The 27773-nt window shown below is 39.7% G+C and overlaps 1 protein-coding gene across 1 annotated transcript in view; it reads right to left on the bottom strand.

The window, feature by feature from the left end:
• Positions 1-27773, bottom strand: part of Pkg21D (Protein kinase, cGMP-dependent at 21D) — a 148036-nt gene that overhangs the window by 17547 nt on the left and 102716 nt on the right. Inside the window, exons 7-12 of the mRNA XM_068372593.1 lie at positions 17233-17348; positions 5527-5743; positions 5038-5269; positions 2288-2451; positions 1887-2072; positions 1362-1428 (exon numbers count right to left, since the gene is read on the bottom strand). Of these exons, the coding sequence (XP_068228694.1) occupies positions 1362-1428; positions 1887-2072; positions 2288-2451; positions 5038-5269; positions 5527-5743; positions 17233-17348 (982 nt within the window). The remainder of the gene's footprint in view (positions 1-1361; positions 1429-1886; positions 2073-2287; positions 2452-5037; positions 5270-5526; positions 5744-17232; positions 17349-27773) is intronic.

Raw genomic sequence — 27773 nt, 5'->3', positions numbered from 1 at the left:
TCTTATTTCGCCCTGTAAATAGCACAATAAATGTAGCCAGAGTTCTTTACTTATTTCCCTAAGTAAACCTTATATTATTGTAGTAATAGAAACAAATAGTTCTAGTTGATTCTTATATTTGTTCCTACAATATTTACAAACCTTGAGACCTCTTTTTACTGTCTAGCACGACACTTCCCTGCATGGGGCAGGAAGCCCTAACATTGTTCCATGATTAGTGGTAATGACGTATAACGGTAACGTCATATTTCTCAGTGGTCCGGATGACCATATAAAAATTGTCCCAAGGTTAAGGCACTTATACAAATCCACAGATACAGTACTTTCAAGTAATTCTCTGGTAAATTTCCATCAGGAAGACATGGCTTGAGCCCAAAAACGGATTTTGAAGCGAAGCGAAAAATCTATTTTTGGGTAAGATGGCCATGTCGTCCTGATGGACCCGCCCTCCTTTTCTAAAAAGACTTAGGCAAGATTCCTCCCAAAACTACTATATCTGTAGCACATTGCTCAATGCTACAAGGAATGAGCACCATCTTGGAGCCTTGTAATAGTATGGGAGGAAGGGTAACCTTGATAATGGCTCCCCTTCAGTTTTGCCGCTCTTCCCCCTCGAAGCAAAAATGCTATTGGGAGTGACGATTGCCATGTGTCGTATCAAGATATACGTCACCCAATATTATGCGATATCCTTAAGAGAAATTTTAAGGATATTCGTGCGAGAAGTTAGAATTCTTGAGACCTATGGTCAATTCTCTGGGAGTATCACTATAGCCAAATATCCCTTAGAAAGCAGCCTAAAGGAAGGAACCTTCCATCAGGACAACATGGCCATCTCACCAAAAAATAGATTTTTCGCTTCGCTTCAAAATCAGTTTTCTCAAGATGTTCTATCACTAACTTACTGCTTAATGGGCACTTAACATATTCAAATCTTTCAAGAGAAGATTGCTTGCCTTATCTTTAAAATGGTATGGAAATGAAACATTGAATTGTCAGTAAATAGATTCGCTGCTCACCCGGGCAAACGCTGATTGAATTGTGTATGCACACAGTATGACTGCTTTCTGCACATTTCGTGATAGTTTTGTTCATACTTATCTATGATAAATGACAATGCAGCATGAAATTTTTTCACAGACCAATGCAACACTCGACCCAATACAAATTTGATAAAAATTTCTGATCATTTCTAACTAGCATGTTCAGTATAAAAAGTAGCATAATACCAGAGTTTTATTCAAAAATTTATTTTGAAAAAATCTAATACATCCAGGGACAATTTTCTACAAAATTATTTAAGTAAATTTAATAAAATGTGTAATCAACCCTTAGAACTTTATTATCCTAATTGCCCTTACCTTTGGCATAATTGGAGGTTGTAGAGATCTTGCTCGCAGACCATCCCAATCAAATCCCAAGAACCACCTGTACAATAATTAAAAGGTTAATACCTAAGCTTCTAAACTGCTTTAATATGGTATAGTACAGTACAGTACAGTACAGTACTACTGTATTGTACCTGCATTGCAAAAAAAAATTTTAACTTCACAGCTGCAACAACTGAGGCTTTCAAAATGTGACTAGACTATGTATTAAAGAACATTGAGGGGTCAGACTGTATAAACTTTAACTATCATAAATGGAACCATATCCCTTTACAGTTTTGATTTGCATCAAATTCAAATTACACTTATTTATATTCACGAGGGCAATATAAATGTTCCAAACAGTAATTTTCTTTAAGTGAAATGCAAGACTGATAATATTTATCCCCATGAAGCCAATCCAAGGTAAACTCATTCTTAATTGAAATATCACTGGTGGTGACAATATGTAAATATTCTAATACAACCCAAACAAGAATGAAATTATTGAGTGCTTACTTGTGTTTCTTGATATCTAGGATACCATTTCTTTGATATCCAAGTCTTTCTGCAGGTGCTTCTCTACAAAGTCTCTTGATTAATGATATGGCATTTCTTGTTACATGTTGAGGAAAATCAACCATGTCAATACCTTTCAATATAATATTGTATGTCTTCATTGGATCTGAAGCAGTGAATGGTGGTCTGAAAAATAGAAATTTTAAATGAATTTTTTTAGCATATATTTTACCAAGAATTTCTGTTTTTTTAACATGTATGGTATTGAAATGAGCAGATCTGTAATGTCCTCTTAAGGATTTTGTTAATTTCCACGTCAAATCTACTTTATGTTCTACTTATTACAGGGAAAAGTCCAATTATAATGGCATTAACTAGTTTTAAAATCACCGACAACTTACGTTCCTGTTAGAAGTTCATACATAAGAATACCTATGGACCAGTAGTCGACTGCCTTATCATGACCTTTGTTGAGGATGATTTCTGGTGCTACATACTCTGGAGTACCACAGAATGTCCAGGTTTTGCTGCTGACGCCAAGTTTTTTGCTGAATCCAAAGTCAACCTAAACATAAGTAGAAACTGTTTAAACAGTATATTCTATAACTGATTTTACGAGTTAAAGTGGCTTAATTTTTTTTCCCCTCGCCAAAATTACTCCTAATTTTACTTACTCAAAATGTCTAGATATTAAAATAGTTTTGACATTAAAAGCAATCTGGTGATAATAACCTTTAACTACCCACAGCAACTCATTAATTTATGAAACTAGGCTTAAATTTCATGAGGATTATTTCTGTCTAAACCAGCTACTCATCAAGGAATACCATGGCATGTGACCAAAACACTAGCCAACAAAGTTCCACAGGTGTAAGAATAATGAAAATACTGTACATGGTCCAGCAAAAACTTTGATAACAGAAGGGTATTACATGCTGTACTCTTATTACACTAATTGTTTATTACTTCCTATTCATATTTTAGTTTTAATTATGCTATACGGTCTCCCAGAACAGTGGAAGATTAGAATAGTTAATCAAATAAAACGAGAATACAAAAAAAATGTTTTCCCTGCACTAAGGTCAGTCTATCAAAGTGCATAGTACAGAAGGATGTGACTCAGGATCACAGGCCTAGCCCCATGCATTGACTGCAGGGGTCGAAATATTGACCCGTACCCTAGTTACTGGGATAGCCGGACCAGAGCCACAATCCTGGTGGGCCATGGCAGCTGATCATAGCAGGATTATGGCCCTGGGAGGGCAAGGTGCAGAACTGTGAGATGGTGTCATGGCCCTAGCCCCAGGGGAACAAAAAACACAGGGTTGTGGTTCTCTCCCCAGGGGGGTGGGAGCCACTAGGTGCTGTCCACCTCCCCTAAGCGAGGTGATGTTGAAAGGAGTCCTTTCTATGACTACATTGGACTGGACTCCCTAGAAGTGTGAACAGAGTCGTAAGTTGAAGAGGATGACAAGGAAGAGGAGTCAAAGGAGGAAGAATGCACACGCTACTTCCTCTTTCCAACCTCCCATTCAGACGCTGCAAGCAGAGTAAAGACTCTCCCAAATAGGGTAGAAACCACAGGGGCTGCTCCAACAGGAACCAGAACACTAGGGAACACTGTCATGAGGAGGGGTAGCAATACTTACAGGAGAACGGAAACCCCAGACTCCACCCAGGCACAAGGGTCAGGGTGAAGCACAGGTTAAGTTTGGCAAGGGAAGACAGGGTCACTAGAGATGCACTGAAAAGCTACATTGTAATTTAATCAGAAACAAAACATGATCAGGTGCCCTAAAATGGGTCAAATGAAATAAAAAATGAAGTACAGATTTGGAAGCAACAGTAGGATGTAATAATTCTTATGAACAGGTAAAATCTAGTCACAAGAGAAAAAAATTACCCAAAACTCACTAAAAATCTCAATCACAAGCTCTCACCAGCTAGTTAATCAGCTGAGGAAAAGGCATCAGTTCCACTGTCACATTGAAATTAAGGATAAAACTCCATTAAACTGACATGTTGGGTAAATAAAAGCACTAAAATTTGAAAGGAGTAAAAACAATACTGTACAACACACATTCAAAGTACAGGTATTATCCTGCATGGCTGATGGTACATAATTGAATGCAAAAGAAAACTTATATCAAAGCTCCAGTATGACTTCCAAATATTCTGGATAGAAAATTCAATTTTGATAAATGTATCATACTGTATGATACTTTAAGATACTATCAAATCACCACTCTGTGATTCACCAAGAGAGCTGGTTCTGTGGTATTTGTACATACATATAACAAGGCACTTTCCCCAACTTTGGGGGGTAGCCGAAATCAAACAAATGAAAAACAAGGGGACATTTCCTCTCTACATTCCTCCCCAGCCTGACGAGGGACTCAACCGAGTTCGGCTGGTACTGCTAGGGTGCCACAGCCCACCCTCCCCCATTATCCACAACAGATGAAGCTTCATAACGCCGAATCCCCTACTGCTGCTGCTGGTATTTGTGCAAAATAAAAATGTTCAATCTTCCCTGGTAATAATTCTGTGATGTTTTAAGCAAATCTAGAAATCTTTCACTTGCTAACTTATTCCTATAACTTATGCAAAGAAGGTAACGGGGCCAAGAGACATGGTAGAAACTTATTGGAGCTATACAATGAGAGATCTTTTTAAAATAACTTCTTTACCCTATCATTGAAGTTATCGACCCAGCAGCCATGTATTCCAACATGGCAGAAAACATGACAAAATATTGTTAAGATCATTATTAAGAGGGAAAAAATACCACAAATAATTAAAAGCTCTCTTCAAGGTTATTGAGAGTTATGTTAGACGAGGACTGAAAGAAACTCCACTGCAAATCATTAATAGGATAACATTTTAATGTGGTTTACACTGCACTAAATGGGTAACAGGTAAAGCAGTGTGTATCCTAATGCTTATGCTACAAAAATTATTTTGTGAAGCAAACAGGGAGCATTAGTATGATGGAGTTGGGTTTGCCACAAACAGAAGCTACCCAAGTGGCTTAGACCTTTAAAGTCAACTCCATTTAGCTTTACTGTATCGCAAAATATCCTTTTCTAAGGAACAAGTAACGATCTATTATCAACATTGATCTTTCAAAATATGAACCTTGAGAACTTACCAGTTTTGCATAACCTGTGGAATCCAACAGAAGATTTTCAGGTTTGAGATCCCTATAGATGATATTCTTGTTATGAAGGTACTCTAGTGCCTCAACAACACAGGCTGTGTAAAATCTGGCTGTGTGGTCATCAAACCAACCTCTATCCCTGAGAATAGTCCAGACCTCTCCTCCTAGACATGCTTCCATCATCATATATACATATTTGTTATCTCTAAAAGTTTTATACAACCTGTAAAAATAGAGAGAAGGTACCTAAAGATACAAGACAAAAATCTCCATACAATGTAAAAGTAGTGTAATAACCCATAACTACTTACAGTACTTTTTATGTTTACAGTAATTGTAGGTAATGGGCAATCTTTAATAAAATATTAATTATGAACACCCATAATGAGAAAGAACACTTCCAACTACAGTACTGTAATTTTAAATTTAAGATACTTTGTCAAATTAGGGACAATTACAAGTTATAAATAACTATCTTACCTAGCAACAAATGGGTTGCGAACAGACATCATAATTCGCTTTTCAGAATAAATATGTTCCTGTTGCTGCGTTTCAACAATGTGCTGTTTTTTAAGGCACTTCAAGGCAAATGTCATTGTCTTATCATGGGCATACTGCACCAACTCTACCCTGCCAAAGCCTCCTACTCCTAGTGTTGCTATAACGTCCAGATCATCGAGTCGAATGTATGCATATTCTGAAAATGAAAAAAAAAAAATTTGTAATGCTTCCCCTTCAACCAGATGTTATGGAAAATTTGCCCACCATTCACTTGTGTGAAACAATGAGAAAGATCAGGAATTGACTTTGTAGAACAAAATTTTCATAAGTAGCAAATCTATGGGACAGTTCGTTACATTGCCACACAATATTCTAATGACTTAACATATACACATGCAATCAGTACCCATACACCCTCTCCACCCAAGCCAGGACCATAGAATGACTGCTGAAGGCTCAGCAGGTAGACCTTTGTTCCTCCCAATAAAAGTATCATCCCTAGATCATGCTGACAAGTTGATCATGTTGTGGGTACTAATGAAAACTATCGTTCTCATAGGTCATTGCAATATCAGAATCAATATGCGAGAGAAAAATTAGCCCAGAAAAGGAAAATGAAGATCTGAACAAGGGTGACCCTAGAATGTGGAATTGGCAAAGAAGTGTTATCCTGAGGGTAGGAAAAAAAAAATTAAAGGAATGAGATGGTTTGGACATGTGATGGACATGAGAAAAAAGATGGCAACATACCAGTAAAAGTGGAAGCAGCATGGAAAACCTAGCAAGAAACCCCAAGAAATCATGGCAAAATTGGCTAAATAAAGACAGGCCTAATAGGAGTAAAGCACAGAAAAGAATTCAGACATTTAATCAAATCTGTAATTAAAATAAAAAAGAAAAAGGGGATTTAAAGTAAATATCTACTGTATTTTGCAATTTAAGCGACAAACCCTCTCCAAATATAGTTTCAAGATATCGAACAAAATATTTACAGAAGTGGTATAACCAATTAAGTTAATTACTGTTCAAACTGGTCAGGATGAAAACCCTTACTGAACCAAGAGCATTTTTTAAAGGGGGAAGGATAAGAGGATAAAATGCACTAATTATTCTAGACCTGCTGATTTCACTTATAGAATTAAACCTTGAATTATCATACAATATTTTTGTTTTTTATGTTAAATCCCATTGGGCATGCATACTGCTTAGGCCTGCCTACATAGTAGACGATGCAAATGCTATTTGCAACATCGCTTGATCATATGTAAGTTTAGTGCCATAAGTGCACTTCATACAGAGCTCTTTAGGCATTACTGGAGTTTTTGCAATGTTCCTTTGGCTCCAAGCAGAAGTTTCTTTATATCCTTTTGCTTTAGCCCATTCCTGCTTTCTTCCATCTTGCAGTCCCATCATTAAAATTTTTACTACATAGTGTAAATGCAGGGTTTCTCCCCAGCTCCACTTGGGTGCCAAATGGACTTTCAAGCCTTAGTGCTGGCTATATATCCCAAATTAAAAAATCAAATCCAATAAATCCTTTGGCCCTAAGCTGAATTGCTTTCAGCTCATTACTTTTTCAGTAAAAGAACTAACAATCAAAATGTTATGAGTTTGTTTTCATACTGGTTTACAGCTGATATTATAGCCTAAAGGGGTAAACATTGAAATATGTTGCATTCCTGTCCATGTTACAGTTATTGGTACTGGAAAAGCAGATAGAGCTGCTAAATTAGTAATAAATTGACCATAAAATAATAATAACTGCCCTATTAAGGAATATAAAACAACAAAGTAAGTACTTTAAAATACCAAACAGCAAACTCTGGATTACCATACAACTCTCTTCACTCAAGGGGTTAACTATTGTAACGTATTATTCAGTGGCTACTTTCTTTTTGGTAAGGGTAGAAGAGAGATTTTAGCTTTGGCAAGCAGCTCTTCTAAGAGAAGGCCACTCCAAAATCAAACTAATGCTCTCTGGTCTTGGGTAGTGCCATATCCTTGGACTGTCTTGGATTAGAGTTCTCTTGCTTTGGGGGTACATTCGGGCATGCTGTTCTATCCTATTTCTCTGCTTGTTTTTTTGGAGTTTTAATAGTTTATACATAAAGGATTTAATGTTCTTAGTCTTGAAATATTTCATTTTGATTGTTTAATCCTCTTTTGTAGTTTATTTACTTATTTCCTTTCCTCACTGGGCTATTTTTCCATGTTGGAGCCCTGGGCTTATAGCTTAGCTTGTAATAATCATCATCATCTTCTATACCTATTGATGCAAAGAACCTCGGTTAGATTTCGCCAGTCGTCTATCATGAGCTTTTAAATCAATACTTCTCCACTCGCATCGACTTCAGGCTTCATAGTCCTCAGCCATGTAGGTATGGGTCTTCTGACTTCTAGTGCCTTGTGGAGCCCAATTGAAAGTTTGGTGAACTAATCTCTCCCTGGGAATGCAAAGAACATGCCCAGACCATCTCCATCTACCCCTCACCATGATCTCATCCACATACAGTATAGCACTCTAGTAATCTCTCTTATAGTTAAGTTTCTATTCCTGTCCAGCCATTCAATTCCCAATATTCTTCCGAGGGCTTTGTTCTCAAATATACAGAACCTGTTGGATATTGTTTCATTGTCATACCATGACTCGCGTCCATACAGTAACACTGATCTTATTAAACTGGTATATAGCCTGATTTTTATATGTAATTTCAGGCAATTTCAATTTCAAAAATTTTACTCAACCTAGCCATTGTCTGATTTGCTATTTTCAACATTTCATTAAAATGTTATTTTCATTAGTAAAATAAATTTTTGAATATACTTACCCGATAATCATGTAGCTGTCAACTCCGTTGCCCGACAGAATTCTACGGACGGGATACGCCAGCGATCGCTATACAAGAGGGGGGTGTACTCACCAGCGCCATCTGTGGCCAGGTACTGCAGTACTTCTTGTCAACACCACCTCAATTTTTCCTCGGTCCACTGGTTCTCTATGGGGAGGAAGGGTGGGTCAATTAAATCATGATTATCGGGTAAGTATATTCAAAAATTTATTTTACTAATGAAAATAACATTTTTCAATATTAATCTTACCCGATAATCATGTAGCTGATTCACACCCAGGGGGGTGGGTGAAAACCAGTGTACATGTTAATCAAGAAGCTAAGTATCCCGTATTTCATATTATCAGTTATTCAAAATAACAATGAAATTATAAGTACCTGGTAAGGAAGTCGACTTGAACCATTACTCTGCCTTTAATAAGTTCGTCTTCCTTACTGAGCGCAGCGTTCCTCTTAGGAGGCTGAACAACTCTAAGGTGCTGAAGTATAAAGGGCTGCAACCCATACTAAAGGACCTCTACACAACCTCTAACCTAGGCGCTTCTCAAGAAAGAATTGACCACCCGCCAAATCAACTAGGATGCGGAAGGCTTCTTAGCCTACCGTAACAACCCAAAAACAACAATAAAAGCATTCAAGAGAAAGGTTAAAAAAGGTTATGGGATTAAGGGAATGTAGTGGCTGAGCCCTCACCTACTACTGCACTCGCTGCTACGAATGGTCCCAGGGTGTAGCAGTTCTCGTAAAGAGACTGGACATCTTTGAGATAGAATGATGCAAACACTGACTTGCTCCTCCAATAGGTTGCATCCATAATACTCTGCAGAGAACGGTTCTGTTTGAAGGCCATCGAAGTAGCCACAGCTCTCACTTCGTGTGTCCTTACCTTCAGCAAAGCAAGGTCTTCATCCTTCATGTGAGAATGAGCTTCTCTAATCAGAAGCCTTATGTAATACGAAACTGCGTTCTTGGACATAGGCATCGAAGGTTTCTTAATGGCACACCATAAGGCCTCTGATTGTCCTCGTATAGGTTTTGACCTTTTAAGATAGTACTTTAGAGCTCTGACAGGGCAAAGAACTCTCTCTAGCTCGTTACCCACCATGTTGGAAAGGCTAGGAATTTCGAACGATCTAGGCCAAGGACGTGAAGGAAGTTCATTTTTTGCCAAAAACCCGAGCTGTAAGGAACATGTAGCTGTTTCGGATGTGAATCCTATGTTCCTGCTGAAGGCGTGAACCTCACTAACTCTTTTGGCTGTTGCAAGGCAGACGAGGAAAAGAGTTTTGAGAGTAAGGTCTTTGAAAGAGGCTGACTGGAGAGGTTCAAATCTAGGAGACATAAGGAACCTTAAGACTACGTCTAGATTCCAGCCTGGAGTGGACAAGCGACGTTCTTTAGAGGTCTCGAAAGACTTAAGGATGTCCTGTAGATCTTTGTTGGAGGAAAGATCCAAGCCTCTGTGGCGGAAAACTGTTGCCAACATACTTCTGTACCCTTTGATCGTAGGAGCCGAAAGAGATCTAACATTCCTAAGATGCAACAGGAAGTCAGCAACTTGGGTTACAGAGGTACTGGTAGAGGAAACTGCATTGGCTCTGCACCAGCTTCGGAAGACTTCCCACTGGGATTGATAGACTCTGCGAGTGGATATCCTCCTTGCTCTGGCAATCGCTCTGGCTGCCTCCTTCACGCCTCTAGCTCTAGAGAGTCTTTCGATAGTCTGAAGGCAGTCAGACGAAGAGCGTGGAGGCTTGGGTGTACCTTCTTTACGTGAGGTTGACGTAGAAGGTCCACTCTTAGAGGGAGAGTCCTGGGAACGTCGACCAGCCATTGCAGTACCTCTGTGAACCATTCTCTTGCAGGCCAAAGGGGAGCAACCAACGTCAGCCGTGTCCCTTCGTGAGAGACGAACTTCTGAATAACTCTGTTGATGATCTTGAACGGCGGGAATGCATATAGATCGAGGTGGGACCAATCCAGCAGAAAAGCATCCACGTGAACTGCTGCCGGGTCTGGGATTGGGGAACAGTACAATGGGAGCCTCTTGGTCATCGAGGTAGCGAACAGACCTATCGTTGGCTGACCCCACAAGGCCCAAAGCCTGTTGCACACGTTCTTGTGAAGGGTCCATTCTGTGGGGATGACTTGACCCTTCCTGCTGAGGCGATCTGCCGAGACATTCATATTGCCTTGAATGAATCTCGTTACCAGCGTGAGGTCTCGACTTCTTGACCAAATGAGGAGGTCCCTTGCTATCTCGTACAGCTTCCTCGAATGAGTCCCTCCCTGCTTGGAGATGTACGCCAAGGCTGTGGTGTTGTCGGAGTTCACCTCCACCACCTTGTTTAGCAGGAGGGACTTGAAGTTCATTAAGGCCAGATGTACTGCCAACAACTCCTTGCAATTGATGTGAAGCGTTTCCTGTTCCTTGTTCCATGTTCCCGAGCATTCCTGTCCGTCCAAGGTCGCGCCCCAGCCCGAGTCTGATGTGTCCGAATAGAGATGAAGATCGGGGGTCTGAACAGCTAACGAGAGACCCTCCTTGAGAAGGATGTTGCTCTTCCACCACATGAGAGTAGTCTTCATCTCTTTGGTAACAGGAATAGAGACCGCTTCGAGCGTCATATTCTTGTCCCAGTGAGCTGCTAGATGGTATTGAAGGGGGCGGAGGTGGAGTCTCCCTAACTCGGTGAACAGGGCTAACGATGACAGGGTCCCTGTTAGACTCATCCACTGTCTCACCGAGCATCTGTTCCTCTTCAGCATGCTCAGGATGCACTCTAGGGCTTGGTTGATTCTTGGGGCCGACGGAAAAGCCCGAAAAGCTTGACTCCGAATCTCCATTCCCAGGTAAACGATGGTTTGGGAAGGAATAAGCTGGGACTTCTCTAAGTTGACCAAAAGACCCAGTTCCTTGGTCAAGTCCAAAGTCCATCTGAGACTCTCCAGACAGCGACGACTTGTGGGGGCTCTTAAAAGCCAGTCGTCTAAATAAAGGGAGGCTCTGATGTCCGCCAAGTGGAGGAATTTCGCAATATTCCTCATCAGTCGCGTAAACACCAGAGGTGCCGTGCTTAGGCCAAAACACAGGGCTTGGAATTGGTACACAACCTTTCCAAAAACGAATCTCAGAAAAGGTTGGGAGTCTGGATGAATGGGGACGTGAAAGTAGGCGTCTTTCAGATCCAACGAGACCATCCAGTCCTCCTGCCTGACCGCTGCTAGGACCGACTTCGTCGTCTCCATAGTGAACGTCTGCTTGGTGACATAAGCATTGAGCGCACTGACGTCCAGCACCGGTCTCCAACCTCCTGTCTTCTTGGCCACCAGGAAGAGACGGTTGTAAAAGCCCGGGGATTGATGATCCCGGACTATCACCACTGCCTCCTTCTGTAACAGGAGCGACACCTCTTGATGTAACGCTAGCCTCTTGTCCTTTTCCTTGTAGTTGGGAGAGAGGTTGATGGGAGAAGTGGTCAGAGGGGGATTGCGGCAGAATGGGATCCTGTAACCCTCACTTAGCCACTTGACAGACTGGGCGTCTGCACCTCTTCTTTCCCAAGCTTGCCAGAAGGTCTTGAGTCTGGCTCCTACAGCTGTCTGGAGAGGAGGAGAGTCAATGTTTGCTTTTCGAAGACTTGGTACCTTTCTTGGACCTGCCCCTGTGACCGTCTGGGCGGGTACTTCCTCGGCTGGGGGCTCTGCCACGAAAGGGCGGAATAAATCTGGTAGCAGGAGTATCAGCCACTGGGGTGCGGTAAGTTCTTGGTACTGAAGGTGCAACCTTAGCCTTCCGTGCTGAAGAGGCCACGAGGTCATGCGTATCCTTCTGTATAAGAGCCGCAGACATTTCCTTGATAAGATCCTCAGGAAACAGGAACTTAGAAAGAGGAGCAAAAAGTAACTGTGACCTTTGGCAAGAGGTGATACCAGTGGAAAGGAAGGAGCAAAGTTGTTCCCTTTTCTTGAGGACTCCCGATACAAACATAGAGGCAAGTTCGCCGGAACCATCGCAAATTGCTTTGTCCATACAGGACATGATCAGCATGGCCGAGTCTTTGTCAGAAGGGGCAGTCTTCTTGCTCAAGGCCCCCAGGCACCAGTCGAGGAAATTAAAAATTTCAAAGGCGCGAAAGACTCCCTTTAAGAAGTGGTCCAGGTCAGAAAAGGTCCAGCAGACCTTAGAGCGTCTCATAGCCGACCTTCGTGGAGAGTCAACCAAACTTGAGAAGTCAGCCTGGGCAGAGGCAGGGACCCCCAAGCCTGGTTCCTCTCCCGTGGCATACCAGACGCCCGCCTTAGAAGTCAGCTTAGGAGGCGGAAACATAAAAGACGTCCTTCCCAGTTGCTGCTTGGACTGCAACCAATCCCCTAACATTCTCAAAGCTCTCTTTGAAGATCTAGCGAAGACAAGCTTAGTGTAGGCAGACTTAATAGGTTGCATGCCTAGAGAGAACTCGGATGGAGGAGAACGAGGGGTAGCAGAAACAAAGTGTTCAGGGTATAACTCTCTGAACAGAGTAAGGACCTTGCGAAAGTCAATGGAGGGTGGCAATGACTTGGGTTCCTCCACATCAGATGAAGGATCATCCAGGTGAGCAGCTTCATCCTCAGAAACCTCATCACCTGAGTGTTGAGAAGCGAGAGGTAACGATAAAGCAGTATGCTGAATGGCTGAATCCTGAAGAACGGGTGCATGCGCACTAGCAGATTCATCCTCAAGACTCTGCTGAAGAGGATGAGGGCTGGTAATGACAAAGTCCTGAGGCTGGGATGAAGGAGGTTCTGCGGGGGTCTGAGGAGCAAGCGTGGTGATAAGCGAATGCTGTAAAGCATGAGGCTCATGCTGCATAGTCTGCGGTTCAAGTTGAATGGGAAGCGGCTCAAGCTGTGAAGAATGTGGTTGCTGCATGCGTTGAGGTGGCTGCCTCATAGCATGAGGTTCCTGCCTCAAGAGTTGAGCTTGCCTCAAGGGTTGAGGTGGCTGCGCAGAGAGAGGCTCTTGTCTCACGAGTTGAGGTTCTTGCCTCAAGAGTTGAGGTGCTTGCCTCGAGAGTTGAGGTTCTCGCCTCGAGGAAAGTGGAGGTGGCTGCCGCAAGAGTTGAGGTTGCTGCCTCAAGGATGGTGGAGGTTGTCGCACCGCAAGAGGTTGCTGCCTCGAGGATGGTTGCAACGCATGAGGCTCCTGCCTCAAGGGTAGAGGAGGTTGCTGCAAAGCATAAGGCTCCTGCCTCAAGTGTTGAGGAGGTTGCCGCGTGGTAAGAGGCTCCTGCCTCAAGGAAAGTGGAGGTTGCTGCACAGCGCTGGTATCTGGCAGCTCACGCATGGAGGTAGCTTGAGGAACCTCAACATCATACGTCTGGCAGGCTGGACTGCGCAGAGGTGGAGGAGCGCTCGCAGGAGGAGGTGTGATAACCTTCTCTACCTGAAACTCCTGCATCAACACCGCAAGCTGCGACTGCATAGTCTGCAGCATAGCCAACTTAGGATCAACAGAAGTTGAGGTCTGTTGAGGCATGGCTTTAACAGAAGTTGAGGTCTGTTGAGGCATCGCTTTACCTCTCTTAGGAGGCGTGCAGCCATCAGATGACTGCGGCGAGTCCGAACTAGCCCAGTGGCTACACCTGGGCTGTTGGACTCGTGCGGTCTGGACCTTACGCTTAAGAGGCCTTGAGACCTGGGTCCAGCGTTTCCTCCCGGAAACTTCTTCTGCAGACGAGGAAATTAAGGGCTCAATCGTCTGAGAGTGGAAGTGACGATCTCTATAAGATACGCCCGCAACCACTGAGGATACTACTGTGCGCCGATCAAGGCCTGCCGAACCCTTTTGCCCTTCGACATTGCTTCTCCCCTGGGCTTGGGAGCTTGCAAGAGGTCCCGGACTGGGAGGACGACTGGCACGCACAGAAGTATCCTCATGCGCAACACTGACACTGACACTAGGCACAGCACTGGCACTACCACTTCCCACTGCACTTTTCACTTTAAGTTCCTTGACATCTGCCAAAAGAAACTTGTGGTCACTCACTACCGACTCCACCTTATCACCTAAAGCCTGAATAGCACGTAAAACATCTGACATATCAGGCTGAGCACTAATAATAGGTTCGGGGGTAGCCACTACAGGGGAAGGAAAAGGTTGAGGATCATGGGGGGAGGAATAAACCAAAGAGCGAGAAGAACTCCTCCTAACTCTCTAACTTAGTCGTATACTTGAGGAATTCGATAAAATCGAATTCCGAAAGCCCGGCACATTCCTCACATCGATCTTCCAACTGACAGGATTTTCCCCTACAGTCGGAACAAACGGTGTGAGGATCAACCGCGGCCTTCGGAAGACGCCTATTACAAGTCCTAACACTACATCGTCTTTGTCTAGGAGCTTGAGAATGGTCGGACATCTTGAATCAGAGAACAGTCAAGGGGGGTTTCCAAATTAAAGCAAAGATTGTTATACCATTAATCAAAATCAATCCAAAAGCTATCTAAGCTAAGGGAAAAGCTTCCTGTATAGCGAAAGCTGAAATCTCAGAGCAATACTTCACCAAAACCGTGAACAAAGACTCCAAAATCATAAGCGTATCCATGTAGGTCTTGCCGGAAGCACGACAGAGGAAAAATTGAGGTGGTGTTGACAAGAAGTACTGCAGTACCTGGCCACAGATGGCGCTGGTGAGTACACCCCCCTCTTGTATAGCGATCGCTGGCGTATCCCGTCCGTAGAATTCTGTCGGGCAACGGAGTTGACAGCTACATGATTATCGGGTAAGATTAATATTGAAAACTAAAATTTTAAAAATCTAGTAATAGAGTTCATAGTTCGTAGATATTTCTTCTTCCATTGCACATTCCATTATCATCTGTATTCCATTTATCTTGCCTAACATCATGAGATTTCATGCATTCTGGTATGCAAGCTTTGCAAGTCCTGGGGTGTTCTGAAATAAGGACAGCATCGTCAGCATAATCTAGGTCTGCTAATTTCCTATTACCAATCCAGTGCAATCCTTCTCCACCATCCCCAACTGTTCTATGCATCACAAAATCCATGAGGAGGATAAACAACATAGGTGACAACACAATCCCATGGAGTCCTCCACTGTTCACTGGAAATTAATTTGATAGGACTCCAATAACATTAACTTTGCACTTGCTATGCTGTCCTAATGAAGAGACATCAAATTTACATATTTAAGAGGGACTCAATCATGCAAGACTCTCCACAAAATTGGCTGGTGCACACTATTAATGGCTTCTCTGTAGTCCACAAATGCCATCAAAGGTGGATTTCTATATTCTACATATTGCTGTACCACATGTCTTAAAATGAAAATTTGGTCAGTGCAACTTCTACGTTTTCTAAATCATGCTTGTTAATCTCTCAACATTTTATCGATCTTTCTCTCTAGTCTCTTTAGAATGAGAAAACTACCGGTATATATTTTTATGTCAACTGACGCAATCAGTTAGCACGATTTTTTCTCCAATTTCAACCAACACTCCTAGCTCCCATTCATCAGGTTTTGCTTGTTCACAATAATAATAATATGGGGTAATAATAATAATGAAAAAGACAATATGCAGAAACAAATCTAACCAATGGTTTCCTCAAAATTCATCAATGCAAAGACAAAGGAGCTGAAGTCATTTTAACATGATTCTGTTCAAGACATACAAGATTAAACCATCCATTTTTCGTGTACCACATGGAGTACTGTAGTTCCTACGTGAAATGTTTGCGATACAATTCTAACAGTTAAGGATATTTTTATGGAGTGCCGAGTTTTTAAACTTTTGATCTCAAAACGCTGAATGAAATTTTATTGGATTCCGAGTTTCTCTGTTCATAGGATTTTAATGTTTTCAAGGAGTACAGGTCTATTAAAAACTTTAATCTACAGTTTTATAGTTAAATTTTTTTTCACTCTGATTTTATTTTAAAACATTTTATCGATTCCAATTTTTTGGGGGTCAGCTCTTAGATTTGTGCTCGACTCACTGCAGTGATTAATCTTCCTTTTAATAATTATAGAACAGTCGAACACATACTGTACGATTAGAAATTTTTTTTGAAAGTTCCACGACAATGAAAGCCTTTTACTCAACCTCTATTCCCTCTTAATTTCTTCTATTTGCTGTTTAACCTCTTCTAACTTTTACTAAATAGTGCAACTACAGTACAGACTTTCCTCTCCAGTCACACTTTGACATTGAAGGGCCACCAAAGTCCCAGTGACTGGGCTATATAGAACAAAATTCCATATGTTTAAATCCAATTCAATTCGAGACACTGACATATATATTCTACATGGGGGCCATAAAATATTAACACATGCTCATCTCATTGATTACAAGGTATCTGGCATGTTTAGGCTAACTTCATATCCCCCCAGTATCTATTGAAGATAACTTCTGTAAGGGTATGTTTTTAGTTTCCCCACTTCCTTGCAACCCAACAAAGATAATCTTTACTGTACAATCAGTAATGTTCATAAAAACATATTCCTTATAATGTGGGGGGGGGGGGAAGATCCTGTATTGCCATCTTAAGAAGTACGAATTATAAAATTATTTCACTAAGTGATGGGGGCAAAGATGCCATTAAATATGCACTTAATATTACTAATAATATTACTTATGATAAAAATAAATTGTAGTGATAATGAGAAAAACTACCATTCAATGTAAACCTAAATTGAAAGAAAATTCCAAAGAAACTTCACACAAAAACATCAAATAATGTAATAGTAAATTAAATAAAAATAATATTAAAGACCAAAGTAACCGTACATGGTAAAGATAAGTTTCATGTCATATCTCATATTTTACTTACCAGCCACTGCATCAACATTATGAGGTGTAGATGTCGGTCTAGGTACACCTCGTGACTCATCACCATAGTCTATTTCACGTAGCTCCGAAAGATCGCCAATAAGTTGAATGAAAGACCTGTGGATAAAAGCAGGTTGGTTACTAAAACCTCGGAATACTTAGGAAAACACAAACTTGATAAGTCCAATTAAAATAGGAAATATCATTATCTTAGAGCAATTCAATGCTTAAGACTACCTAAAGCCTTTAATTGAAAACATTGCAAAGTTCTTAAACATATTGTAATCATGCCCACTTTGCAACAGATAAATACACTAAATAATAAAGTACCTTTCCCCACTTCTTTATTGGTTCCAAGAGACCAGAGTACCTTTCCCCACTTCTTTATTGGTTCCAAGAGACCAGACTTAGAGTATTTCAGACTTAGGCTGGACTTCAACCCCCATTAAGTGACTTGTATGTTCCTGTACTGTACAGACATTCAACACTAAAAAGTACTAGTTAAAAAAAAAACCACATACCTACATTAATAAATGTACATGTATAGTTCAGTACAGCACTTCCTTATTATTGTACAAAAGAGCCCGATGTAAGGTGGGGCAAGACAACCTAACATGGGCTTTATATTTGCATTTGCTGTGATTTATATATTGCACAGATACAAAATTAACTGCTTTGTCTGCCTGCAAACGCACATTACTGTACTTTTTAACTGCGGAACACTCGCTCTATACTCCATTTAATACAAAGCTTTTCCCCTTTCTTATGCTTCGCAAACAGAGATATCATGGGTATAAACCGATCTACCCTAATCCAAATGTCTGGAATGAAAAGCATACTTATCTGCTGCTGGAGCTTTTTCAAGAAGTGTTCCTTGAAATGAAGAAGTGTTTAACAGAAATGCAGGTGAATCGTCTATACATTTGGATAAAAAAGAACATGCACACACGTAGTAAGGTAGAAACCGAGTTGTGTACTGAACGACTGCCTATAGAATGAAATGATTACAGAGTGATTGCTGAAAGCCACCTTCTATCTGAAGAGTCGACTGGCCTCCAAACTCTTTGTTACCGTAAAACTAAATTTATTTTATTCATTTATAAAATTTTACTTAATATATTAGATGAAGATGTGAGAGAGGCAAGAGAGCGTGCTAGAAATAGGAATGAATGGCGAGCGATTGTGACGCAGTTCCAGTAGGCCCTGCTGCTTCCTCCGGTGCCTTAGATGACTGCGGAGGTAGCAGCAGTAGGGGAGTCAGCATTATGAAGCTTCATCTGTGGTGGAAATGTGGGAGGTTGGGCTGTGGCACCCTAGCAGTACCAGCTGAACTCGGTTGAGTCCCTGATTAGGCTGAAGGAACATAGAGAGTAGAGGTCCCCTTTTTGTTTTGTTTCATTGTTGGTGTCGGCTACCCCCCAAAATTGGGGGAAGTGCCTTGGTATATGGATGGATATTAGGTGAATAAATACTTCAATAGTAAATCATTTCAATTATTCATTTATAAGTTGGATCCTTATTAAAATTATTTACTTTGTCTCATTATAGGTTCTGAAATCTTGGTGTTTGTTCAAGGCTCATTTTAGCTGGAACAAACTCTCTCATTGGTCAGTCTATCATGTCAAGTGAATCATTACTAACCCCTGGCTATAATTACCTAAATCCTAACATACTCCCCAGAGAAGATAGAGATTCCCAAATTACAATTATAATCTACTCTAAAGAATGAAATGAAACTCGGGGCAGTGGTTCAGATTGTTTCAGATCTCATTCAAACATACAAAGCCCCAACCACTTGATAGGCATATTACAGCAAGGACTATATGTTATGACCAAGTCTAAATCTTCAACCCTCACAGGTGTGTTTTTTTTTTATCTTAAAACTTAATAAACTAATGGGCAAAATACCTTAATTCAAAATAAACCTTATCCCACGAAAAAGAGGCATAGCATTTTTTTTTAATTGGTCCTTGCTCAACAAAGGAGGTATAGCATTTTTTTTTTTACCCCAAAATCTAACTTAATCCTAAGGCTTTCCAATCCTACAAAATATCTAGTCCTTAAACATCTTGTAAAATCTCTTGGTGGCGTTTCTCTTGAGTCTGACTATCCTGGCCTTACTGCTCTGATTTAGAATATTGTCAAAGAGGCCTTTTATCAGATTCTCTTTCCTTACCCGATCAAGTAGTTATGGCAAGTTCTAGTGGGTAAAGATTACAAACTGAATGCATTTTCTTACACTCCATTACTTCGTTTTACGTTAACTTTAACTATTTTTCCATCATAGCCTGTTATTAATAATGTTACTTTTGCCATCAACCAGAGAGGTCGAGGTTTATTTGGGGCCTTTGTTAGTACTATATCCCCTAATCATTTTATTTTCCAAGGTTGATTGATATAGGTTTCTGTGTTCTCAAAGAGTAAGAAGATAGTTCTCACCACAATTTCTTAACTCGCTTACACTTCCTCTTGCATTTAAAGGGTTTTCCCAACAAAGGCTAACTTTGGTCACCTAGCCAGACTTCCTCATCCCCCCTCAATATCAACGCATCATTAGCGTGCTCCTTAAGGAAGGAATTAAGGTGTTATGAATGTGAGATTGTTTGAACTTGATCGATAGGCTAATGGTCGAGAATTTACAAACAGCTGAATTTAATAGAGATGTGAGGATTTCAAGGAAGGAATTGTGTGTTATGAATAAGAGATTGTCTGAACTTGATCAATAGGCTAACGGTCGTCAATTCATAAACAGTTACACGCTATAAAGAGACATGAAGATTTCAAAGTACATTAACCTACCCCTACCAATTACTTTGTAGAGAGAATTCTCCAGGACTCTAATCAGCCTTTCCCATGATGATCCTACCCAAGCTGAATACAATGTGATTTTAATATGTTTGACAGACCTTTTCCAATTCCTCTAATACTTCACTGGACTTACAGTGTCAATATAATTCCATCCTTTGTGAAGGTTTTGGTAACACCAAGTAATGAGAAATTCAGTACATATTACAGAATCTGTGAAAGGCTAGTATAAAATTCTTGGTGGACATCACGTAATAATTTGAAATGAACAGCTCTAACCGACTAATCACTTCTCTCATCCTTAACCTGTAAGTGGCCCATGTAATCTACATGTTAGAAGTTCGCAAACTTTATTTGGTGTTTTGGACATCTATGAATTTGGGATATTTGAAGGCTAAAGTATCAAGTATTTTACACATGTAACATTGACTCGATACACAATCCTACCCTTTGGTACCTACAATCCTTGCTCTCTCTATTAAGGGTAGTTCCAATACCAAGATTTTGCATTTTATGGTGGTAGTCTTTAATTACAAGAATGGTTAGCAAGAGCTGCTTCCGAAGCAGCACCGGATTGTGAATTTCAAATTCGAAATAGGAACGTTTACTTATACCTTTGGATCTTAATAGACCTGGAGAGTATAAAATCTTTCTTGGATTTGTTAAGAATTCTAATTCATTGCTGAAACATTCCTTTTGAGCCACTTGAACTCTGTATTCCAAGGCTTTTCTCTTGCAATAACAATACAGTACTGTACTTTGCTTAAAAATTTAAATATACGGCATCTTACTCTGAGCAGTCCATCAAAACTGGAATATTTACTAATATTTAGACTTCCAGTGTTGACTATCTTGGACTGGGAGACGTAAGCCAAGCATATTTTGCCTTTCAGGACAGGTGACAAACTCGACCAAGGGTTTTTGGGCCACTTTTTGAAGTCAATAGTTATCCAATGTGGTCCTTCTAATCATAATTTCCTTTTCTCCAAATATTTAGGATAATATAATCCCTTGGTAATTAGGTCTGCAGTATTTTCGTCAGTACAGATGTAACTGTATGCATCAGGAAAATTGTATTTAGAGGTTTTAGTTTGGTATTTATGGTGTCTGCTTCCAAAACTCTATTACGAAGGAATTTTGACCACCTTTGTTTCCTTCATCAGAATCCAATTGAGCACAACCTGAACATCCACACATATGTTTACAAATTGAAACTGGTTGTTCTGATAAGCCTCTAATATTGTGGGTTGTCATTTGAAGGCTAGTATTACTGTACCCCCCAAAATCTCTAAGTAGGTAGATTATGTTCTTTATTCTTACTGAGGGGAATAGACTAAGAAAATAGGTATGTACTATACTCTTGCCTTCTTCATTTACTGCACAAGCTACAAAACCATATGCCAATGTTGAACAGTAAAAAAAAAATATGAAGGCCGTATAGCATTTGTTCATTCAAGGTTTGTCTCAAGAATATCTTACTCAACATTTCTAAATAGGTTAGCTAGGTCGCATACTAATGCTATTGTGTTATCTAGTCCTTTGACTGGCCAGACAGTACTACATTAGATCCAGCTCTCTGGTTATGGCTCATTTTCCATTTGCTTACATATACAGTACACCGAATAGTTTGGCCTATGCCTTCCACATTCACCTCTGTCCACATACACCTAACAACACTTGATTACCAAAAAATTCTTCTTAGCTCAAGGGGTTAACCACTCCAATGTAATTGACAAGTGGCTACTTTGCTCTTGGTAAGGGTAGAAGGGACTCTTCAGCTACGGTATGCAGCTCGTCTAGGAGAAGGACACTTTTGGGTTTATAGTATCCTGCTTTTCCAACTAGGGTTGTAGCCTTGCTAGTAATAATAATAAAAAATAAAATAGGTCTTCTGGGAGAGGTTCCTCCCAATTGACTTTAAACTTCCATATTTTACACATCAGCAAGTTGCACCTTACTGCAAGTGGAGGCACAAAATTTAAGGGATCAAATAATTTTTATGTTTGAGAGTATTTTTCTCCTAGAGTTTGTCTCGGCTTCTATTTTGCAAGTGTTATGCAAATGGAATATGTTATAATAGGTAGTAGCCAAGTACTTTCTCTTCTACACCTTAACATCTTCATTCATTTATTCTCTCAATTAAGCCGAATAGGAGTTCCAGGATGAGTAAATCCTCCGGTTTTGGACCTTTGATAAGCAAGACTTGTACATCTAGTGCATTTAATTTTTTTCATTTCATGTAACAAGCATATCAACGTCAACGTAAAAGTAGTTTTATAGTAATTCACTTAACTTTTCAGAAAAGGTACTAAAATGATTTTTTCAAGATAAAATGCAATATGATAGGGGAAGAGGTGAACCCAAAAACAATAGTCTTGAATCTAAGTATTTCATTGCTTCTCTTCCAAAAGAAACAAAAATTAATCATTATAAAGGCTTGCTATATTCACTAATCATTACAGTACTTACTTGGTGCGGAAATAAAATATTAACTTCAGTACAGTATATTGTTCATCAGATCCACTCTGGGCTATTCAGCTTCACTGAGAGATGAAGTTCTTAATCAGTTTTCAGACAGCAGTTAAAAACTGACCTTTATGTTGGTGGTGACTTTTCCCTCTAAGACTGGTCTATGAGGAATCCAGATTTTGTCTTGGTATTCATTGGTCTGTTATTTCTTCTATAATGTCGACTGCCTTATATTTGTCAGTTAAACCTTTCTTTTTCAAAGGGTTTACTGTTCTGTCCAAGACCTTACGAGCAACTTTATGATAAATGAGAACAGATTTGATTTTCTCTGAAAACCATGGCAATTCTACATTATAATGGCTGTCCGTAAAAAAACGTTTTAATCCACTCTGAGCTATGCAGCTTCACTGAGAGATTAAGTTCTTAATCAGTTTTCAGAGAGCAGTTAAAAACTGACCTTTATGTTGGTGGTGACTTTTTCCTCTAAGACTGGTCTATGAGGAATCCAGATTTTGTCTTGGTATTCATTGGTCTGTGATTTCTTCTATAATGTCGACTGCCTTATATTTGTCAGTTAAACCTTTCTGTTTCAAAGGGTTTACTGTTCTGTCCAAGACCTTTCGAGCAACTTTATGATAAATGAGAACAGATTTAATTTTCTCTGAAAACCATGGCAATTATACATTATAATGGCTGTCCGTAAAAAAAAGTTTTTCAAACTTTTTTTTATTAGGCGACTAGACGTTCTCAAACTCTTTATTAGGCGACTGTCATAAGATACTAGTTCCTGATCACCTGCCTTGATCCCCGATTGGACTCAAAATTAAAAAAATTTTAAATTCCATTAGCTACTTTTGTATCTTATAGTACATGTTCCCATGGGTTAAAATATGACTTGACGGGATTCATAACGGCATTACCTACAGTTCTCGTTTTTTTCCCCAAACTGCCTTTCTTGGTCATTGGCCAAGAGGCAAATAAACACCATTCTTTATCTAAAAGTCAAATATATTGCCTAAGGGAGCCTTTTTTGTCATCAATTACAAGGTAAGCCCGGCCTAACTTTCTTTTCCAGCTTATGGCAGACCTTGATTAACGTACATCAATGCCTAAAAACAGATTTTCACTGGCCCATGGTTTCTGCTTTCATTGAAGGCTTTATCAAGAAGCCGAATCTCATTTGATTTGAATTCTGATAGTATTGTGTTCATTCACTGTACAGTACCTCAAATTGAAGGACTTAAAAGTCTTATCAACTAATAAAGAAATCAACAAGCCTGTCTTCTTTAATGCTTGCAGACATCTGTTTGAAGTCCTTGGATTCTTCCCCATGTATGTTAAGACATCACAATCAAGAGTATATAGTCGTAGAACGTCTGGACAAAGTACTCGGCGGGCCTTTTTTTCAGAGATGTACAAACTTTGACTACTGTACTCGTACAACCTTTGACTCCCAGTACAGTATCTATTAAACACCTTACCTTCCTCCTCAACTTTCCATTCTTAGTTGTAGACACGGTAGGAAGAATGTACCAAAAATCACAAGTTCTCTGGGTTGGACTGAAGTTGACATCAGTTTTAGAGGATAGAGAAATATTTTCTTTACCGACTACAGGACAAAAGGGAGATATACATGTTCCGGTATTATTAGAGTAAAACACTGAAAAGGCTCTACTAATAAAGGGATGCGTACTGCATTTGTATAGAAAACCTCATTTTCTTCCAAAATGACCTTTACTTCCATCGCAAATAAGTATAAGATATACTCTAATATATCCTATGGTAAAGGGGGCCACCCAGAAGGAACCGGGAATTTTTGGGGACAAAAATTTACTGGGGATTCTATAGATAATAGTAAAATTATTCTCTAGGCATATAATAAATCCACGAAAAATGAAAAAATATGGACATCCTCTTTCCTGAAATACATAATTCCCTTTTGTTTACATTTTACAATCCACATGTATGTGCTCTTGTATGTACATTTTTGCATAGCTTGTTCCACAATAATTACATTATACTTCTGCGCACTAGCCCTCCTTCCACCTTCTTTAACCAATGGAATTACTCCCGTTCGTTTGTTTGGACGTAGCTGCTGCTCCTTCCTTCACCTTACCTTACCTTACCTTATTTGGGCATGTTTATATGCTAGATTGTGACTTAAGCAGTTTTGCGACACTGCCACGTTTTCTTAGGACAATGACACTGTTGTAGTAGTGTTGTGTGTTGGTTGTGTATTAGGGAGCCCAATGTAACAATGTAATTGGTGCCATTACGGCTATGTGGATTCTACAGCCAAGCTTAACAGTGAGTATTATGGTACATCGGTATAGCTTTAAAGATCATTGTGTTACCCTCATAGTTTAAAGTGTTCCAAGTACAATTCTGACTTAGCTTTTCGGGAAGACCAGCACATTGTTACTCGGGAAAAAAAAAAACGTAGGCGTCAACCAATAAGATAAGGAATTATTTGAGATTTTTGTCAGAGTTTGAGACCTAGGTAGGGAGATCTGGGGAGGGGGGGGGGCTTGTTCCCCTACTTGATCTGTGACCTAGGTCTCTGATATGGGATGGCTTTATCACCTGGGGAAGGGGGGTTCAGGGGGCTTGCTCCCGGCTAGATCTGTGCCCTGGGAGGGGGATCTGGGTGGCTTGCCTTCCCCCCCACAGGTCTGTGACCTGGGAACTACTAGGTTTGTTTGGGTGGGTTTGTTAGTTTCTGTGGCCTTTTACAAATAACAAGTGTTAAATCACCTTTTTTCCCGTTTTCGTCCACCCGAAGTCCCAGGTTACCACGTTTGTTTTTCGATACAAGGATGGGGAATAACAGGAAAATGGCTTATCGCTGAAAACACATTATTCACTGTAGGAAATCTTATTTCTCTTGGCAAATAGTTCTGTAATTTTACCTGTGCTCCTTCTTATGACATACTCTACATGGATACTTAAGTTAACCTTGCTTCCCATAAACAACTTCATAGCCAGATTCAGCACAACTGATGCAAAGAGAATGATTTTAGTCTACTTTTACTAACAATTAGTGAAAATATCCCTTTGTCCTAAGGAATGGCTGGAAGCCCCACACAGGTTGCATTTCAATCTATCATAGATACCTTTATAATTTTGTCCAGTACTCTTACTTTCATCAGTTTTACTTTCAACATTATAATTATTACTTGCTACGCTACAACCCTAGTTGAAAAAGCGGGATGCTGTAAGCCAAGGGGCTCCAATAGGGAAAATAGCCCCATGAGGAAAGGAAGCAAGGAAAAAATACCTTAAGAACAGTAACATTTAAAATAAATATTTTTGAAATAAACTATAAAAACTTTAGCAAAACAAGAGGGAGATAAAAAAAAGTGCGCGCCTGAGTGTACCCTCAAGCAAGAGAACTCTAGCGAGACTTAAAGTTTGAGTGAAGGGCTTTACAAAACCAGCTGGTTTACCAAGGTCCTAGATTTGACGGAGTTAGTTCTACCAAGGGTTGTTAAAACTGTGGCGATGGTCGAATGCTACATGGAGGGATTTTTTTTTTAATGAATGAATGAATTCCCTTTTGACGGATATCGGCAATTTTTTACAAATCTTAGCCTTAATACAGTGTATCCGGCAGCTATGACTTTCAATAAATCTATACCATGCGCTCAGTTCATATAAATATAACGTACTTTAATTAGATAAACCTTTTCATAGGAACACACCCGGCCGAAAACTGAACTTGGGCTGGCCTTAAATTGTTCTAAAAGGTCTCATCAGCTAAAAATTCCTCCTCCAACATTTGCTTAGCTACCTTATAATTAGCATCATTGAGGACATGCTTAACTGTGACCCAATTACATAAGCTAACTTACTAGCATCACTCATTTTTTTCTTGCAACTTACGGCATTGTTGAATTCATAAAAATTACAGGCAACCTTGTCTTTTCCTTTCAGGTAAATGTGCCACATTACTGTAGGTGGTTTAACTAATATTTATTTGACCCTCTATCTTTAATAAACCTTTACAAAGGAATCTAGTTCTACCTTATCTTAAAACAAATACTTTGCTCTTCTAATTCATTTGCTTATAGGCTTTTGACGTTTTCCGCGTCTATTTTTTCCTAAGGTGGTTCATTTGATTGTCAAAAGTCTTGCCTACGCGAGTTAAACTTTCATACTATTTAATAATTTTCAACCAGCGATGGGGCGAATGTTTAACTGTCAAATACTTATAACTTCTTTATGCAATTGGCTGTTTTCCTTTCATGGTTTTCTAGGACTCCAAAATTATTGCTTCTTCTGGTTAGAATATCGCGACAAGAATCAACTTAAATCAAATAATTCAAATGCTATTAAATTTCACTGGCTAAACACCACCATCTCATATCACCTACTCCGACTTTGTAAATAACAGAGGTATATTGAAAAAAAAAAAAAGACCAACTAGCCAGAGTTGGCTAAGACAACAACACATCTTCATCAACAATAATTCGGTGGTGACGAGAGAATTTCGTAATATTGAATATAACTAACAATTAACTATTACAATTACTAATGGTATTAGTTACAGTATACTCTAATTGAAAAAAATTACAATTTAATCTTTACAAAATCAAAACGCAAGAAAACTAATGTATATCGCTCAGATACAAAATTAACCTCTCACACTTCTTTAAGAGCGAAACACTTGCTGTATTTTCCGTTTAATTCAAAGCTCTTCTGGTTGTATGTTTCACAAACAATGCGAGATATCATTGGTAAAAACCGGTCTAGCCTAAACCACACATCGGATATGAAAAGCATACTTATTTATTGCGGGAACTTTCTCAAGAAGTGTTCCTTGGTGAAGTGAAGACAATGCAGTAACGTAACAACTGAGCTGTGAACTCGACGACTGCCTATAGTAGAATGAACTATTTACCGAGCGATCACAGAAAGCTACTACTGTCTTGAGACTCTACTGGCCTTCAAACTGCTTGTTAGCTACTTACCGTGAAACACAATATCTATTTAGTTTATTTATTGATTATAGAGTTATTTTACTCACTATTTTAGGTAAATAAATATTTTAATAGTAAATCCTTTCACTTATTCATTTATATTAGTTCCCAAAACAAATGATTTACTTTACTCATTAAGGGCCCCTCGATCTTGAAGCGATTGTTTGGCGGCTATAATTCGATCATTGGTCCGAGTATAATGTCAATAAGGAATAATTTATTACTAACCCTTGACTATACTTAAATCCTAACATTTAATACTTAAAAGTAACAAACTGCGATATGACTC

Source organism: Palaemon carinicauda, chromosome 4 (genome assembly GCF_036898095.1).
Source record: "Palaemon carinicauda isolate YSFRI2023 chromosome 4, ASM3689809v2, whole genome shotgun sequence".
Classification (NCBI taxonomy): Eukaryota; Metazoa; Arthropoda; class Malacostraca; order Decapoda; family Palaemonidae; genus Palaemon; species Palaemon carinicauda.
Note: the sequence above shows the minus strand (reverse complement) of the source record. Positions and strands in the feature narration are given on the sequence as shown.